The sequence below is a fragment of the Pollachius pollachius genome (assembly GCF_949987615.1).
Source record: "Pollachius pollachius genome assembly, chromosome: 18".
Taxonomy (NCBI): domain Eukaryota; kingdom Metazoa; phylum Chordata; class Actinopteri; order Gadiformes; family Gadidae; genus Pollachius; species Pollachius pollachius.
In genome coordinates, this window is record NC_136951.1 from 5,365,965 (window position 1) to 5,384,753 (window position 18,789).

The 18,789-nt window shown below is 48.1% G+C and overlaps 1 protein-coding gene across 1 annotated transcript; it reads left to right on the forward strand.

The window, feature by feature from the left end:
- Nucleotides 1-393: 393 nt before the first annotated feature.
- On the forward strand, nucleotides 394-16,780 carry pigo (phosphatidylinositol glycan anchor biosynthesis, class O). The gene is made up of 13 exons (XM_079755501.1): nucleotides 394-557; nucleotides 1,359-1,837; nucleotides 2,291-2,434; nucleotides 3,091-3,214; nucleotides 5,484-5,643; nucleotides 6,190-6,369; nucleotides 6,784-6,957; nucleotides 7,718-8,038; nucleotides 9,084-10,194; nucleotides 10,653-10,856; nucleotides 11,330-11,517; nucleotides 12,254-12,324; nucleotides 15,084-16,780. The coding sequence occupies exons 2-13, from the start codon at nucleotides 1,360-1,362 to the stop codon at nucleotides 15,214-15,216; spliced, it is 3,288 nt and encodes a 1,095-aa protein (XP_079611627.1). The 5' UTR covers nucleotides 394-557; nucleotide 1,359; the 3' UTR covers nucleotides 15,217-16,780.
- The last annotated feature ends 2,009 nt before the right edge of the window (nucleotides 16,781-18,789 follow it).

Consider the following 18,789-nt stretch of genomic DNA (forward strand, 5'->3'; position numbering starts at 1 on the left):
AGGGTTTATATGAGTGACACATTTGGAATGTGAAAACCGGCTGTGCCTGTATGTGATCTGGCCATTCAAACAGCCTTGCAATGACCCCTGTGTGTCCTAGCAACAGCGTTGCCAGATTGGGCCAGATTTTCCTACCAATCGGCTCAATCTGGCAACACTTCCTAGCAACCCAGTGGAAATTAAGCCAAGTAGACGGTAATTAAAAAACAACATAAAATAACAAAATAACATCAAATTTTAAATAAATACCCTATGATTTATTTTATGGACTTTTTAATTAGAAACATGCTGTTGCGCATGCGTCAGGAAGCACGCAGGTGTTACCGCAAAAAGTGTCCGTGCAGAAAGTTCCTCCCGAGTTCCACAATCCATGCGTTCCGGTTCCTAGCTACTTCCAAGCTACCTTATCTCATTGTACCGGGAGTCCCAATGAAGGCAGGCGGGGGTGCGATAACGCCCTCTGTTTACCTGAGGCACCTGTACGCTCACCTGGTGTTGTGAACACGCACACTCACACCCCGACCCGGCCGAGAGAGGACTTGAAGGAGCGCTACAAGGTCAGTCACCCACCAGGTAGTAAGCTAGGTGCTAACGGCGCTACTCTGCTCAAAGTCTGTCTTTTCAGCAGCCTAACTGAAATTATTTTGTGATGTAAGCATTTTAAGTCGTATAACGTCACCGTTTGATCTTTTTAATGATTTAACCCGAATACTGACCCGACTGTTATACTGGTTACAACATTCCATTATTAACCTGTCACGTTATTTGCCTTCATTCATTCATTTATTCATTCATTCATTCATTCATTATATTCTTGCGGTTATACGTTTATGTTACAATAAATGAATAATACTAAAAAAGGTACTTTTTTAGTACTACTCTAGAAGGCTGTATTGGATCCCCAGTGACCTTTCCCATTCAGCTCTAGTCCATATGTTGTTCAATACAAAGATGAGATTTCATTCTAAGTCTCTATATATATATATATATATATATATATATATATATATAGAACCCAGATAATAATATATACAGTCAATTCATAAACGTATTAAAATCTAGATCAGTTACAAAGGACACATAGGAGGAGAGAGGATGAGTGTCAATAGGCAATCATTATTCTAATAGTCACAGAGAGAGTGGAGCCAGCTCTACAAAGTGCTCCAATAAATATATGATGTACACCTTGTTATCTTATTGTTGCTTATTATGCGTCAACTTGTACTGTTATCTCTTTCTGTCATTTTCTACCCCTGCGTTCCCCTGACAGGAGTAAGTGGTATGCGATCTTGTCTTGATGCCATACGATGACCTCTTTGACATCAGCCTAAGACGAGTATCTGTCCCCCTCTGTTCAGGATGAAGAGGCTCCCCATTCTCTGCCTGCTCCTGTGGCTGTGCGCCCTGTTCTACGTGGGCATCTACCTGTTTGTGAGCGGCTTCCTCCTGGTGAGACTGGAGGTGAACCGGACCAGCGCCTGCGACGACGTGCTCCAGCCCGGCGGGCAGGAGAGAGACTTCTGCGGGGCCAAGCCGCGCTTCAAGAGGACCCTGCTGCTCATCATCGACGCCCTGAAGATCGACTTCGCCCGCTACGACCCCGCCAACAAGACGCCACGGCCCTACGAGAACAAGCTGCCGGTGCTGGAGGAGATGACCTCGCTGAGACCCACCCACAGCCGGCTGTACCCCTTCCGTGCGGACCCCCCCACCACCACCATGCAGAGGATCAAGGGCTTCACCACGGGATCCCTGCCCACCTTCATCGACGTGGGGAACAACTTTGCCTCCAGTGCCATTCTGGAGGACAACATTATCCACCAGTTTGGGCAGATAGGTGAGTTTTCTGAGGCGTGTTTAAATAAAAGAGAAATCCTTCAACTTCTTATTGAAAGGTATAGTTTTAATATGATACATAATTTTTTCCATTCTCAATAAATTATATATAGTAGTAGTATAATACAAATTGAATGAAAAGGTGGAAATCACTAAAATGGAAAACCCTTTGTTGTGTGAGTTGTGTTATAAATGATATGATTTAGGTTATTTATTCCGTCAGACTTTTTTATTCCGTTGAGCATTAATACATATTACTACATATTGCCTTGTATATTTAAACTTCATCAATGTTGATTGTACCGTATCAATAGATTAGATGGCCACTTTATTGCTAGGAAATAAAATATTAATTTCACGGATGAGATCAAAGTTACAGTAAAGGTTTCAATGTGCTTGACATATAAATAATATATATATAACTACATCTCCTGTGCGGTCTCCGTCCTCGTAGGGAAACGTCTGGTGTTTATGGGCGACGACACCTGGGAGAGCCTCTTCCCCAAGAAGTTCCAGCGCTCTCTGCCCTTCCCCTCGTTCAACGTGAAGGACCTCCACACCGTGGACAACGGCATCCTGCAACACCTCTACTCTACCAGTAGGTGGCGCCTCGAGTGACTTACCATGACTACTTAGACCACTGGGAAATACCAAACCAGCTTCTAGCGATGTGTCCTAGCGGCCGAGTGGAAATGAAGCCACGTAGGAGTTAAAATCTAAAGAACATTCAATTATAAATGAATACACTCTAATGTTTTTTATCCAAAACCGCGTAGAGCAGATTCTCAGCCCAAAGTGACCTACCATAAAGGTTTAAAATCGGTACATATAGGTTTTATGTCGTTTACTATTATTCATTTGATCTGGAATTAAAGTGAATATGTTGAGTGAATGGGTAAGAAAACAAACCTTATCTTCCTTACTCCTTGTCCCCCCCTCTCACCCATCCTTTCCTCTTTATCCTCTTAACCAAATCCTCCTCCCTCTTCATTCTCCCCTTCCTCTTCCTCGCTCCAACCCCCCCCCCCCCCCATCTTCCCTTCTCCACCTCCTCTTCCTTGCTCCACACCCCCTCATCTTCCCCTCTCCATCTCCTCTTCCTTGCTCCACACCCCCTCATCTTCCCCTCTCCACCTCCTCTTCCTTGCTCCACACCCCCTCATCTTCCCCTCTCCATCTCCTCTTCCTTGCTCCACCTCCCCCTCATCTTCCTCGCTCCTTCTCTCCTCCCCCCTCCTCCTCTTCCTCCTCCAGTGGTGGGGGAGGACTGGGACGTCCTGGTGGCGCATTTCCTGGGCGTGGACCACTGTGGGCACCGCTTCGGTCCGGACCACCCAGCCATGGGCCAAAAGCTCACTCAGATGGACGGGGTGATCAGGTGAGAGCCCTGGCTGTGTGTCCCGTCCTCACACCGCGGCCCTTTAGAAAGTCACAGTGAACTGAAGCCATTTGTTGTGATGTTTGTCGTTAGGGAGAAGTTAGGGGTTACAAAATCTTGCACAATGATGTCTACAGGTTAGATTATAGACATCAGGGTTAAGTTATAACATAGAATTTGAGATGTAACAAAGAAATATCTGACTAGCTTTTCATCTCTGATTTCTAGCTTCTCTGCATCATAGACTGTAAAAACTGTCAGTAAAGTCATCCATTGGTTTACACACAGTCATTAAGAGGCCGTCGGTTTGTGGTAATGGGGGCCCCCATGGCTCGAGGTGTTTTTACTACCAGCAGCCGAGGCAATCATTTGGCACATTGAGGCAAGGAATTGAATGGCCGCTTCGTAGTAGTCTAAGCCAAAACCCATTAATATTCATTCCTAAATAACTCTTAAAGGTGACATATTATGGTGATTTCCCAACAAGTAAACATAGTATTTGGGTTCTAGAAAACATGTTTTTGAAGCTGTTTGCTGGAAATAGCTTTTAGGAAAAAAGATCTTGCCTACCGCTATTCCCCTCAGTTTCAGTCCCTTCAGAATGCGCTGTTTCTGGTGTCTGTAGCTTTAATGCAAATGAGCTGCTGCCCATTGACCAATGAGCTGTCAGACTGAACCCCAGCATGGAGGAGAGGGGATTGTTGCCGTTTGCGGACTCCTGGACCTTTATATCTATATAATATAATATAATATTATTATATTATATTATATGGGTATTTATATAATATTATATCTAATATCATCACTTCCACAACAAGTAAAGACTCGTAGGGGGGGATATCTCGGCCATGGTTGAGAGGAATTGGGGGAAAGGAACTTTGGCCTTGACTCTCTGAAGTCCATGAACCGAGACATGGAGGAGAAAGGACTCCGGGAGTTGAGCTGCCGGACTGCCGCCGAGACCTACCCCCGCCGTACCTGCCAGCTTCGGCGGCAGTTCAGCTCCCGGAGTGCAATCCCTTTCTCCTCCATGTCTCCTCCTCCGGACTGCCGCCAAAGCTTCGGCGGCAGTCCGGCAGAGAAAGGGTTTGTACTCCCGGAGCTTAGCTGTGCAGGGCTGCCGGCAAGTTCCCCCCGCCGGAGCTGCTCGTCCACTGGTCCACAAAATCTTAGCTATGCTCTGATTGGAGGGGAGTGGGGAAGTGGGAGGTAATATTCAACTGCGCCCCCTTCCTACGTAGGAGGAGGCGCCGAAAACTGACTCGCTCGTTTGCTAACTGTAGGCGGGGTACTTTCAGAAATGCATATCTCACTCAAAAAATCATGTACAGACTTTTTTCAAAGTTTGTGTGCGTGTGGGAGCACCAGAGTCCCAAAACAACACCCCAAATTCCAGGGAAAGTTTTGTTTTCATAATATGTCCCGTTTATATTGAATAAAACTGTCACCCGGGAGCTCTCAAAATACATACTGTAGAGATGGACCAGCCAAAGATTTCTCTCATTGAGTTATTATGGTGCATTGTCTTTCTGCAGCACTCGGCCCAAAGGCCGTTAGCAGAACAAAATGTTAGTCGCTTCGGCTCGACAAACAGGCAGTCTGACTGGCTGCCATGCACACTGTACAGCTGTACTTTTTGCAGAACTTTGAATCATACGTAGTTATTTCAATTTGAGTTGTATACTTTGATCTTTCTCTTGATGTACACAGTTAAAGTAATTTAATATCTAACCAAATATATTTGATCTCCTATATTTGGTTTACATCGAAACATTGAAGTCTACAATGCTTCCAGATTTCTAATATTGAAGCGTCAGTAAAGGATCAAGGATCAAGACCCTCCTGAGAAAATGGGTTTTCTCAGGAGGGTGGCTGGCGTCTCCCTTTGAGTTAGGGGGAGAGGCTCGGCCATCCTTGAGGAACTCTTATTGGAGCCGCTGCTCCTCTGCTTCTAAAGGAGTCAGTTGAGGTGGTTCATCTGGTGAGGATGCCCCCTGGGCGCCTAGGGAGGTGTTCCAGGCGCGTCCAGCGGGGAGGAGGCCTCGGGGGAAGACCCAGGCCTAGGTGCAGAGATTATATCTCCACACTGGCCTGGGAACGCCTCGGGATCCCCCCGTCAGAGCTGGTCAATGTGGCCCGGGAAAGGGAAGTCTGGGGGGCGGCCTGCTAGAGCCGCTGCCCCCGCGACGGCGATGAGATGATGGGTGTGGGTAACCACCCCTGGTGGTGACGTCCTCCTCCGCCCTCACCCGTCCCGCTGTGTGTGCAGGGCGGTGATGGAGCGGCTGCAGAACGACACCCTGCTGGTGGTGATGGGCGACCACGGCATGACTGACACCGGGGACCACGGGGGGGATAGCCCGAAGGAGACGGACGCGGCGCTCTTCCTCTACAGCCCCACGCCTCTCTTCCCCGGCCCGCCCTCCCAGGTCAGGACCGGCCCGGCGCCGATGCTCAGCTAATCTGTGGCGTTTGGTGGACGCGTTCATCCGCCGTGTCACAAGTCACGGTCACTTTGTCGGTGTAGCCCTTCATCACAGTTAGACTCAAAGGGCTTCATAAGCCAGCCTTATACATACAGGGGACACACCCCTAACCCCAGCCCCCAAAAGAGCAGGCCAAACTCTTCATTATCAAGGATAAACCATTACAACTGTTGACGCCGTTGTAAGTCTGCCCATTGGGTACCTTATCGTCCCCAGAGAGCCTCCTGGGTTTAGGGAGCTTCAGCTTTAAGTCTTTTTGGAGGATTTCAGGTAAGGGGGTGTTGTTTAATGTGGGGCTTGTAAAGCCCTCTTAGATCGGAACTGTGATGAAGTACTCATAACATTAATCCTGGAAATTATCCAAATCCACAATTTTATTTTATTATTTCATCATTTCAATAAGATATTGCACCTTGACAGAAAGAAATGTAAGTATTTCATTTTTGAGTTTAGGTGTCGCTAACTTCTACTGTCTCTCTCTCCCTACAGAGTGAACCAGAGGTGGTTCCTCAGACCGACCTGGTACCCACCCTGGCCCTGTTGCTAGGGGCGCCCATCCCTTATAGCAACGTGGGTCAGGTTCTGCTGCCTCTGTTCCCTGAGGGCCAGCTGCAGGGTGCAGCAGCAGGCCTCAGCCAGCTGGAGGCGCTGTGGGTCAACGTGAAGCAGGTAGGACGGGATGGGTTGAAAAGGTCCGCCTTTTAAATACCTTCTGAACACTTGCACACAGTCCTTGCAAAGAATTCTGAAGAAGATCGTTATAAATATCATTAGGAGGAATATGGATACTGGAGGCAAGATGTGTTAGATTCCCAGCAGTAGAGGTTTTGGGTTTTGATCCCTAACTCAGTCAAAGACTACCTTTAGGTAACCGAGATCAAGAGCCTTAATGACGTGGATCTGAATTCACTGTGAGTCACTTCTGATAAAGCTGTCAGATAAATCTGAAATAAACAAGCATCTATATCATGAATTAGTTAAGATGAGATGTACTTAAGCGTTCATGTTGGGAAACCTTTCATATGTGTTGTTTACGAGTTGTTAATTTGTTTGTTGTTGATGCATTGTTTGTGTGTGTCCCAGGTGAACCGATTCCTGGAGACGTACTCCAGCATGGCCCGGGACATCCCCCCTGAGAGCCTTGCCGCGCTCCAGGCCCACTTCTCCCGCCTCTCCTCCGCCTACCTGGCCTCTAGCCCCACCTCTAGCCCCGCCTCCAGTCCCGCCTCCAGACAGGAGCTGGTGGAGTCCATGCAGGTAGGAACGTTGTACCGAAGTCTGGGGCTTCACACCGGCACCAAACTCATTTTTGTTGACCTCTGGCCAGTATTAACTTTGACAGCAAATTTTGATTTAGTTTTGTTCATAATCTTCTGACAAAAATGCAATAAGTAATCAGAATTGTTTTAGTTGCATTCTAGTTTTAGTTGACTAAATATAATTACGATTTTTTAGTCGACTAAAATCGAACGGTTAAAGTCTAAAGCATTATTTAAACGTTTCTCTAGAATTTCCAAACTCATATACTCCTAGAGGAAACATCTGTTACCCTGGTATTAAGTCATGGTTTTAAGCTTTGAAAGTACAAATTGGCGGTCCTCCGTTGCTTGCAAGAGCTCAAAAAATGTGAACTTGAAAAGGCTCAGGAGGAAGAGCAGTTGTCTTGTAACCGAAAGGTTGCTAGTTCGATCCCCAGCTCCTCCTAGCAGAGTGTTGATGTGTCCCTGAGCGAGACACTTAACCCTAACTGCTCCTGACGAGCTGGCTGTCGCCTTGCATGGTTGACTCTGCCGTCGGTGTGTCAATGTGTGTATTAACCGATGTAAGTCGCTTTGGATAAAAGCGTCTGCTGAACGCCCTAACTGTAATTGTAATTGTAGCTCCAAATCCAAAAAGAGCTTCTTTCCTCAGAAGGCATTTTTTTGCAATCGTGACCGCTTTTGTTACCTTCTTGAAACCGATACGGAAACAACCACATTGTAAACCGGTGTCGACGGCCCACCTGCCCCCCACGCAGGCCTACCTCACCGCGGTCCGCGAGACCTGCCGCGCCACCTGGGCCCGCTTCAACCCCCTCAAGATGGCGGCCGGCCTGGTGATCCTGGCGCTGGCGTGCCTGCTCTGCTTCATGGTGTCACAGGCCTCCGGGGCGCTGGGTGCCGGGGGCCGGGGCCTGCTGACGGTCCCCGTGGCGACGGCGGCGGCGGTGGCGGCGATGGCGGCGGCCGGCCAGGCGTTCACCCGGGGCAGCGTGGAGCTGACGTGGTGCGTGGCGCCCGCCGTCTTGGTGTCAGAGCTGGTGATGCTGAGAGGCGTCCGCCGCTGGGTGGGAGCCAAGGTAACGCCACGGAGAGAGGAGGGCCACGTTATGGGATGTCGGGCCGTTTCTGTTGATCCCTTCTTTTATATACACTGCTGTTCAAAAGTTTGGGTCAACCAGACAATTTCATGTTTTCCATGAAAACTCACACTTCTATTCAACAGTTTCAGCTGTGCTAAAACAATTGATTAGCCTTTAAACACAATTAGCTAAACGATGTACCATTCGAACACAGGAGTGATGGTTGCTGGAGATGGGCCTCTGTTCACCTATGTAGATATTCCATAAAAAATCGGCCGTTTCCAGCTACAATAGTCGTTTACCAGATGAACAATGTCAAGAAGAGTGTGTTTCTGAATAATTTAATGTTATCTTCATTGAAAAAAACTGCTTTCTTTAAAAAAAAAAAAAACAGTTCACTGGTAGTGTATATTTCAATGGTTTGATATTATCTGGTTTATTTTCGTTACGTTTTCGAACCGTGCCTTGTTGCAAGCATTTAAATGTCCAGAGAGACCCTCTGTTATACTGTGCGTTTATATATATTTCGAAGGCAAACGTCTGGGTTCTTCAGCTTTGACCCTATTTTCCGATCATTATGGTTCTGAGGGACAAATGTAGACAATGAATGAAATGATTGAACTGAGTTCAGTGCCGAGCTGAAGCCGTTATCCTTGGCAAGGGCTGAAATGTACTCGTTTGTGGTATCTCACTACGCCCCTACCTCCACTGAAGGTTTGCATTTGCCCCCTGAGATCCATTCCATTACGATAAAATGTATTCAGAGCCTGTCGGCAGCAAATACAAGGTAGGATTTACTACGGCGCGCTATCGCTCCAAAGGATTACAGTCTTTTTGGGGGATTATGGCTTTAGCAGCCTCGCTCAATACTGGATATCTCAGAACAGTTGTCCACATTAGTCCCTTAGACACAAAATTATGGGGGGAAAAAAAGGGTCTGCGTTGAAGAGAGAGTTCTCCATTTTTTGTGTGTGTGTGTGTGTGTGTGTGTGTGTGTTTCTGCGGTGCTTGTGTTGAAGCCATCTTGTTTCCTGTCTCCAAGGTGGTAGCCAAGCACTGGAGCGGCTCGGCCCACCTCCTGCTAGCCCCCTTGCTGGTGGCCGGCCTGCGCTGCGCCTCGCTGCTCTCCGACAGCTACGTGATCGCCGAGGGCCGCGTGGTCACCTTCCTCCTCCTCTCCCTGGGCCTCTGCGTCCCCCTCCGCCTCCACTGGGACGGCCACCTGCTGCCGCCGGCCCACGACCCCCAGAAGCCCCCCGCCGGCCTGCTGCTTCCGCCGCCGCCGCCGCCCGCCCTGGTGCGGCGCGAGAGCTACGTCCTCCTGGGCTGCCTGGGCCTCCTGGTGGGCGGGGCCTACCTCTCGCTGTCCTTCCACGCCTGCCGCGAGGAGCAGGGCGCCTGCACGCCCTCGCCCTTCCTCTCGCCGCTGGCCCGCATGCAGGACAGCCGCCTGAAGAACCTGCACTACGGGCTGTCCCTGGGGGCGCTCGGCCTCTGGACCCACCTGCTGCGGCGCTGGCTGCGGCACTACGGCAACCTCAACGCGTCGGGCGGCGCGGTGCTGGCGGCGCGCTGGGCGCTGCCCCTGGCGGCGGTGGGCCTGGGCCTGAACTGGGCGGTGAGCGGCACCCCCGAGGACAGCTTCCGCAACCTGGCGCAGCTGATCGGCGTGGCCCAGGTGGCCCTGCCGCGCGCCATCTACGCCCTGCTGGGCCTGGCCGTGGCCCTGCTCTGGGCGGACCCGCTCACCGTCTTCCTGAAGGCCAGGGGCCCCTCGCCGGGCCGGGGGTCCCGCGCCGCCGGCCCCCCGCCGCCGCCCCGCTACCGGGCCAGCACGGGCATCAGCCCCCACGCCGAGCTGCAGCACCTCATCCCGCAGATCTACCAGCGCATGCGGCGCTCGCTGGAGGACTCGGAGCAGCAGCTGGCGGGCGGCGAGGTGGACACGCGGCCCGCCGTGGAGGCCTACGGCCTGGGCACGGTGTACTCCGCCCCCCTGCTGCTGCTGTGCGGCCTGCTGGGCCTGGGGCTGCTGCTGCTGCACCCCGAGGGCATGGCGACGTCCTTCCTGCTGCTGCTGCTGGAGATGGGCTCCCTGCTGCACATCCACGCCTCCGCCATCAGCCTGGCCGGCCTGCAGGGGGCGCACTCGGGTAAGGCGGCATTCAGAGGGAAAGGACGGGTTTCCAAATGATGTTTTTGAAAGGATTACGTTGGAGCGTGAAATGATTCTTGAAGAAAGTCAATATACAGTATATAGCCAAGGCTGAAGGTTAAAAATCGAACAAGGAAAGAAGAACAATGTTTACTTTTTTTCTGTGGGCTGCAAACGCGAATACCTATTTTATCCTTTTTTATATAATTGGAACGCTGGTGTTTATTCTGAAGAAGTTTTACTCTAATCGATTAATAGCACACATTTCTTATTTAGTTTCCAAGGAAATGCTCAGTAAGTTTACCCAGCAAAAACTCAGGGCTTAGGTCTCATAGGTTTCATCTCATAGTCCGGGCTAGCCTCAGATGTAATTACTTAATGGTTTGATGTGCAAGTCTAAATGTATAACGCTTGTACAGGAGTACCCAGTGAGAGCTGTCCTCTCTCTCCCTCCAGGGGACTTCAGCGTGCCCTGGACCCCGTTGGTGCTGTGGGCCCTGGCCTCCAGCCAGTTCTTCCACGCCACGGGCCACCTGCCCACCTTCTCCTCCATCCAGTGGGCCGCCGCCTTCGTGGGCTTCCCCGGCGGCCACAGCGGCACCCTGCTGCCCGCCTCCCTGGTGGGCCTCAACACCTTCTCCTCCCACATCCTGTTCGCAGGTATCTGTCTATCTTAGTCCGTCTCTGTAGCGCTCTATGGACTTATGAATGCACTTATTGTGTGTTGTACGTCCTGGCACTTAATGTACGCATTGTGTGTCGTAAAAACGATAATAAAAAGTACTTGGTTGTGTGGCATCTTATCCTAGCTATCTTTGTTCTATGCAGGGAATGTGTTTACCTAGTGATTGTTAGTGCTTGGCCCTTGGTTCTATGAACATCCTTACTGCACCGACAGTGATATATTGCTGTTTCTCCTTCTTCTGACAAATGTACTTAATGTAAGGCGCTTTGGATAAAAGGGTCTGCTGAATGCCCTAAATGTAATGTATGTAGCTCTGGTTATTGGCTGCTGCTGAGATGCATATACCCAACACCAGAGGGTCGTCCCGTACTTTATATGACCTAGTGTCTGATGCCCTTCACCCACCTCAAGGCTTATGTTTTTCCTTTCTGTGTATCTTGCCCCCCAGTGGCTTGCCCTCTGCTCCTGTTCTGGCCTCTGGTGTGTGAGGTAAGAGGAGGGTCTGGGGGAGGAGCAGCAGGCCAAGAGGAAGGGGAGGATGCAGTGATGGAGATGAGGCTGAGGGAAAATCCTCAGCAGTTCAGCTCTGCTCTCCTGCAGCTGGCCACCCGCTACCTCACCGTCCTGGGAGCTCAGGTACTACAGCTCCACAGGCTACCGCACGCTAAACACGCTACCGAAACAAAACAAGGCTGCTTCTATAAACCCTGACGGGTGATATGTTGAAAGTTGGCTAGCAAGTCGTATCATTTTGAATAGCTTGTGAGCTGCGTATTTGGAGCCTTTCCCTAGCTTTGGTCTGTATTCATTTAGGCCACCACTCAGGCAGATGTTGGCTGTGAATATACGGAGGAAATACTACTAGCATTTTCCCACAACTCATTTTGGTTAGACATGCAGTGTCAACCTGCATTTAGTGGCACTGAATGCCCTCTTCCACGCAACCGATTTGAATTTTACTGGAAAGAATTAGCCTGGCTATTGCCAGACCAAGCTGCTGTAATTTTTCTTCAGCACAAGAGGCGTGATCAACCGGTGTAGTTCAAATGACTCCGTACCCAATTGTTGGCTTGCCGTTGCTTCCCTGTCGTCATTGTGTTAAACCAGCCAATAGCGCGCCAGGGGGAGAAACCAGCTTGGTGATTGGCTCCCGCAAAAGCGTATCGGAAGCAGAATGAAATGTATTGCTCCTCTCCAGACCCTGCTGCAGGGCGAATTCAAATCGCCGGCAGAACGGGCGGGGGGTACCCAGTCTAGGACAGCATTACACCTAGGAGTCCGTCTGGCTGTCCGTAGGTCTCTGTGAAGTCCATGTGCAACACTTACCATACTCACTGTGTGTGTGTGTGTGTGTGTGTGTGTGTGTTCTCAGGTGCTGGCCTCTGTATGTGCGGCTGCGGTCCTCAGAAGACACCTCATGGTGTGGAAGGTCTTTACACCCAAGTAAGTGGCTCTATTGGATTCCCCGCCCAACCCCCTGCAGTAAGGGCGTGGTGGCGACATGGGTATAAGTGCAGTTTGGAAGCGAAACGTCACACCACACCTAATGTGCATTTATTGCACATTAGCCGAGTGCTCACAGGCTTGTTTTTGTGAGCGATTTTATGAGTGCAGGGATTTTCCAACAGCAAACCCTTGTTCGGTGGTGGATTGTTTTTGGTACAAAAAAGCGTTTTTTTTTTTTTTGTACCACCTGTTTTGTCATTTTCTAGCTATTAACATTAAATATCCACAACCATTGAAACTTCAGACGTATACGAAATGATTGAGTGCAGTTAGATAATGTGCGAGTACAAAGTGGTTTTGCTGACCGAGCTGTGCACAAGTAGGTTCACACTCCAATCGCCTACTTGACACGTCTTCTGTCCCCTAATGCAGTGCTTCTTGCCCAGACCACCTCATGAATCTGTTATAAAATAGATGAATACACATGCAGTGGCTGAGCAAAGAGTGCCAGCGTCTCATTTGTACACAATTATTACTGCATGAAGGCCATGGCCGGTGGGAATTCTGCCACGCTACTGAACAGAAATCCTCATGAACCATCAATGACATCAAAATAGGAAACGGATGAAAGAATGCAAAAAATTTTAAATGATAACTATCGATAATGCTTCATTTACTCAAGAATATTCCTTATATATTTATTTTCAATGAGCTGTATTTTTTTGTATTGTGTCGATGTGTCTATTTTAGTGCTGTCAAGCGATTAAAATATTTAATCGCATTAATGTCATAGTTAACTCGCGATTAATCGCACATTTTTTTCTATTCTTAATATCCCTTGATTTTGTGCTGCTAGCCTTTTAGTGAGATCAGAGAGTGTTGAGAAGGACAGTAATAAAATATATTTGGTAAGATGGATATAAGAAGAGAGACCGGCAGTGAATTCAACCCGGTCCACGGGAAAAAGGAGTTTTTCACCCGCTCCGTATCCTTGCTTGCCCCAACAAGTTTGTGCGGCGTGCTTGTTGTTTTGTTTCCGGTGTAGCTAGATCCGGTATGGTGTTGTAGTTATTCTAATGTGACTAGTTGTTGCTAGACAGCAGGTGTAAAAACTACGTTTGCCAAGCCAAAAGAGTGTTAACTGCGAGATAAAAAAATTAACGCCATTAAAATTGGTTTGCGTTAACACCGTTAATAACACGTTAAACTGACAGCACTAGTCTATTTAAAAAAAAAAATCCCTCGTACCACTTGCAAGACCCTAGTCTGACGCACGTAGGTTGAACAACACTGCTCGAATGTGTGTATGTATCAGAATACCTTCCTGTTCCTCATGATGCCTCTGTGCTCTTCAAACTCTAAAAGACAGAATAAATACGTTAGGCTAGGGTTCTTTTTCTCGCCTTATCGCTGCTCTGAAAAGTTCTGATTTAGTAACAAAAGCAAATGGTGTCATCTGCAAGTTCAGCGGTCCCAGAGACGGAAACTAAATAAACTATTGATCTCTTATAACTGAACTACAAAATGTCCGTCGGCAGCACAATCTCCCTGTCAGAGATTAGCTTCTCATCAGGGAGGGATTTATCGTCAACGACGCAATTCCCTGTCATTCTACGAGGAGGCGGCTACTGTGTGGTGTGCATCCAAGGCTCTAGCTGTTGTGTACAGCCAGACTTATTTTCAATAAACATCCATTATATCCCCCACCAGGGTTGGGGGTTCGATTCCCACTGGGGCCATGCCCGTGCCATGAATGTATGCACTCACGTTATCGCCTTCTCACCAGCTATACTGATTATGTCTGAACCTCCATCATATTTCGTCACTTTGATGTGTTTTTCCCCCTCCTCTACTGATTAATATCAACACCTTAATCTCTGTGATAATAAATCACTTTGGAACACAGTGCCCCCACCTGAGGGATTATGCCGTCCACATGCACAGCTGAGATCTGCTGACTAACCCGTACGCACATTGGATTTAATGACGATGGCCTCAATGTGTGCATGCCAGATAAAGTCCTGAATTAATGTCTGCACTGGCTGCAGATTCTTTATCCCCAACTTTTATTTTCAATTTTCCCCTTGTGTGCATCTAGGCCGCTTGGTGGATGCTTTTAGTGCCTACATTCAAATGTTGGACATTGATGTGAATGGGGTTCAAAAGGGGTGTATGTGTGTGTTAGTGTATTACCAGTGGCGCTGAATGCCCGGCTTCCACATGAAATGAAATGAAATAAGTAAGATTGAGTAAAAGTAAGTAAAATTGACAATAAATAAATTCTAAATAGCGCAAAATACTCTGGAATAGTGCAAGGTGGGCAAAACAAACCGCTATATATATGAATAAAGTAAATAAAAAAAAGGAAAAGGTCCAGGGATCTTGGGGGCAGATTGGAGGGGGTTAAAGAGTGGGGGGGAGGGAAGGGAGAGAGGGGAGCCGGTTGAGCTTCCTGACAGCCGGGTGGAAAAGACAGTTTCCCAGTCTGATGGGGCTGCCCTACCGTCTCCCAGACAGCAGGAGGCTGGAGAGGCGGTGTGAGGGATGGCTGGGGTCACCCAGAATGCTGGTCGCTTTGCGGCTGAGGCGGGTTCCGTCGTTTTCCAGGAGGGAGGGGAGTAGGCCACCGATGAGCCGACCCGCCGCCGTCACTGTGCGCTGCGGGGTCTGGCGGTTGGAATGGAGGTCACGTTCCAAAAAAAGAGGTTGAGAATGGCCGCCTCACACCCTCCTTTCTCTGCTTCCCCCGCTGCTAGGCTGATGTTCGAGACGTGTGGCTTCCTGGTGAGCAGCGTGTTCTTGCTGGTGGGCGTGGGCCTGGTCCTCAGGACGGACCTGGCCGTGGGCCGCTGGTTCCGGAGACTCCTCCCCGCCGACGCCTCCAGGTAGCGTCCACCCCTGCACTACCCCGTCGCCGCCAGCAGGGGGGAGTGTGCGCCCCGACGCACGGAACACTGTGACCATCGGGACGTTTCCACGAAGAAGAGGGGGTCGGGAGTCTGCCATCGGTGTTGTCAATCCTAAACGGGGTCTCTCAGAGGGGTCTCGGATGTGTTTCGGTGGCGTTACATTAAGGGCTGTGATACTATTTGAGGGGAGCCCTTAGGTTCCAGTCTTTCTGGAACGACACATTTCCACCCACCCCTCGACTCCGCTGGTGTAGTGTTAAGAAGGTGCGTCATAGTGATTGGCGTTTTGGACTCATGTTACTCACCGCTGATGCTGTCGAGGTGGACTGTGTCATTCAGAGCCGTGCACGGAAGACCCACAAGGTGAATGTTCCCCTGAATGGCCCAGTTTTTGGGTTCTACTTTATTTCCTCCCAGAACTCATTAATCATTACAAGCGGTTCAAGCCAGACGAGTCCAACGTCTACCGGAGCACAGCACAAGACGAACGTCGCCGGGGTTGCCGGTGCGAAGGCGGCCCCGTCTTTTCACTTTCTGTTCATCTCTGGAAGTACGGCCCGAGGCCTGCTTTCTGCTGCTGAGGCTGGGGTTCCAGAATCATCCATTTATGATCCGCCCTGGAGCAGCGGCACAGAAAGCCAGCTGTGTCGTCCGTGAACCGAGGTCATAGAAAAACATCATGGCTGCTCTGCTTCGGCTTTCAGCGGAGAACATGAACCATCTTCAACTTCAATGCTCTTTTTATTGTCAGCCTTTCTTTTCGATTTTTATTTTCTAGTATTCTTTTGAAATTCTTTTGAAGTTTTTGTACCTTCAAGCGGAAAAAAGACGGTAGCCTAGATTTCCGTCCTTGGTATGATATATACGTAGCGGACGACCTAGCCGGGGACAGCGTTGACGTGACGACGCGAGACGCCACACTCGCCCAATCGGCTCGGAGATGTCACCGCCCGAGACGTTGGCAGGCTTGGAGGAGGCAGCCTTGGACTTTATGATCACCAATACCTCTGAGCTTCTGTGCGGCCGCACCGTGTCTGCCAAACGGGGGCACGTGCTCGATCCACTCACCTGGATTCACCTGCAGAGGCTCACTACATCATCCAAGTGCATTAACGCATGTCTGTCTGTCTGTCTGTCTGTCTGTCTGTCTGTCTGTCTGTCTGTCGGTCTGCTGGGGTGTTTTTTTTATGTTTTTTGTATTTTTTACAGTGTTGCTCTAATAATTGCTTATTCTGATTACTGCCAACTTAATAACGAAATTACAGTTGTTGTTTTTTTTACCTTCGCTCAACTTCTCCTGATTGGTTGATTTGACGAATTGGCTTCTATTAACTCCTAAATCGTCTACGTTTTGTTCTTAATCACCGACGTTACCGCGGATGAAGAGTTGTCTTAATTAGGCCTTATCCACCTCTTCCATGGAGTAGTTGCCTAGCTTTAACCTATGCCTTTATTTCTACGATGTCCTTTACGTTGACCGGGTTAACTTCACAATCTCCAAACTCTGTTAGTTAGTTAGTTACTTAGTTCATTTCGGTTGGCAGGTGCACATTCGATCATCGTAACTTAAGTGTATTGTCTGGGTGGGAGGGGGGGTGTACTGTAGTGGGAGTCAGAAACTGAGCCGTTTTATGTTTCGATTCATGCATGATGTTATGTGAATGACGAGCTCCGGTTTGGCTGTATTGATTGTTAAAGAGCAGCTGTACTCTAGGATGATTCTTTGAAATGCTGCCACCTAGAGGTTGAATGAGGACGTGCGAGGCTGATCATTGTCATCTGTGACGCAACCATCTGTGGAGAAGAAGGGCATTGCGTTATCACAATAACAGATAAAAAAATATCAGCACAAAGGGCCAGAGCTAGGGGAAGGTTATAGTTTATAGTTTTTTATGAAATGTGATAAAAATGTAATAACTTATGTTTACTTATTTAATAAAGGGGTTTCTAAACCACTCATTTTAATCATTAAAATGCCAACAACACCATTCTGTTATTTTTTTATATATATTTGTACCATGAGCATTAGGTAATGGGTAACCTTTTATATGGTAGGTAAGGGGTGAGTGTTCAATGCGTAAGGTCTCTTTAAAAGCATGCACACTACAGTTGCCAACTATGTTAACGTCAACATTAGGTTAAAAAAAAATCAAACAATTAATATATAGCTGATAAATTCGTTGAGACATGTAATAAAGATTTTGTACATGATTGGTTGTGACTTTGTTTTTTAAATTTGTGTCAGAGTGATGATTGGCCAATCAACTAAGCCTACTTGTGATGTAATAAACGGGTTAATTTTGCAATCACACCTGTGGTAAAACAGCTTCCTGCTTAGTACATTTAACTAACCCATGATGTAAAGAAACTTTCGAGGACTCCTGGATTCTTTCAGAAATAACTCATCAAAGCAGGTGAGATTGGGATATATTTAGAGCACTGTCAGAAATGTTTATCATTGTTATTCCATTGCACTAAAAATAACAGTGTCAAAAACAGTTGAATGGTTTTACCTGAAAGATCTGAAATATGTTTTGACAACTCCCTCCTCTCATTCATCCCTTCTCCCTCTGCTCACACACACACACATATTAATATTCAGTCTGGGTGCTAAAGTCCTCTGCAGAGACAGACAAACTTTATAAAGTGTCTCTAAAATCTTTCAAAAGTTGAACAACAAATGTAATGTTAATGTGACCTGTTCCGAATGCTTTATCTATCGGACCACTGATGGTGATTGAAAGGGATCACGGTGGTAATCAGGTGGTCCCTCTGGGGGTCCTAATGGGCAACATGACTCAGCAAGACGTTTGCAGTGCAGACCCACAGCCTGCTGCTCTCAGGCGTGCCTACTGTCTCTTATTAATCTTTCATGGATTTATGCTATGAATAATTCTACCTGCTGCTGCTCTCTCTTTTAAAGGGAGAGTGCCAGACGCCGTTATTGAATATTGTTGAAATATGAGCCTTCTCTGTTCCAAATCTAGACACATCCTGATATATTACGATCATGATATAAACATATCATACCAGGTTAAAGTTGTGTAAAAAGCATTGCTCCTATCTATTTGTGTAACTGTTTCTGAACTGTCTCTGATTGTTTTGGAACCTTTGGAAAAGAACTTGGGTTGTGAAAGTGATGGTCAAAGGTAATCAATAGTGTTGATCGGTCCACCAGGTGGCGCCATACAGGGTGGTGGCCAAGCCTGGCGCCAAACAAAGTGTCTCTTTATGTTTCACTCAATCACTCGCTAAAAAACGACCTATTACACCCATTATCCGTGAGCTCTCCCTCTTCTTTCTTCAAATTTAAATCAAATATATAACTTTCACTGGAGACTTGCAAAATAATCAATGCTGCATGTACAGCAACTGCAGAACGTGTTAAAGTGCTGCACCACCGACTTCCTAAAAGAACAACAGGACAGTTCAGAGTAGCTCGGCAGTCAGAACACCAGGTATTTGATTTCATTTAGATCTATTTGTGGGAGGGCACTGTTGGAGTGGATGCATCACAACAGGGCTATATATGCTAAACGCAACAACAGTGGCA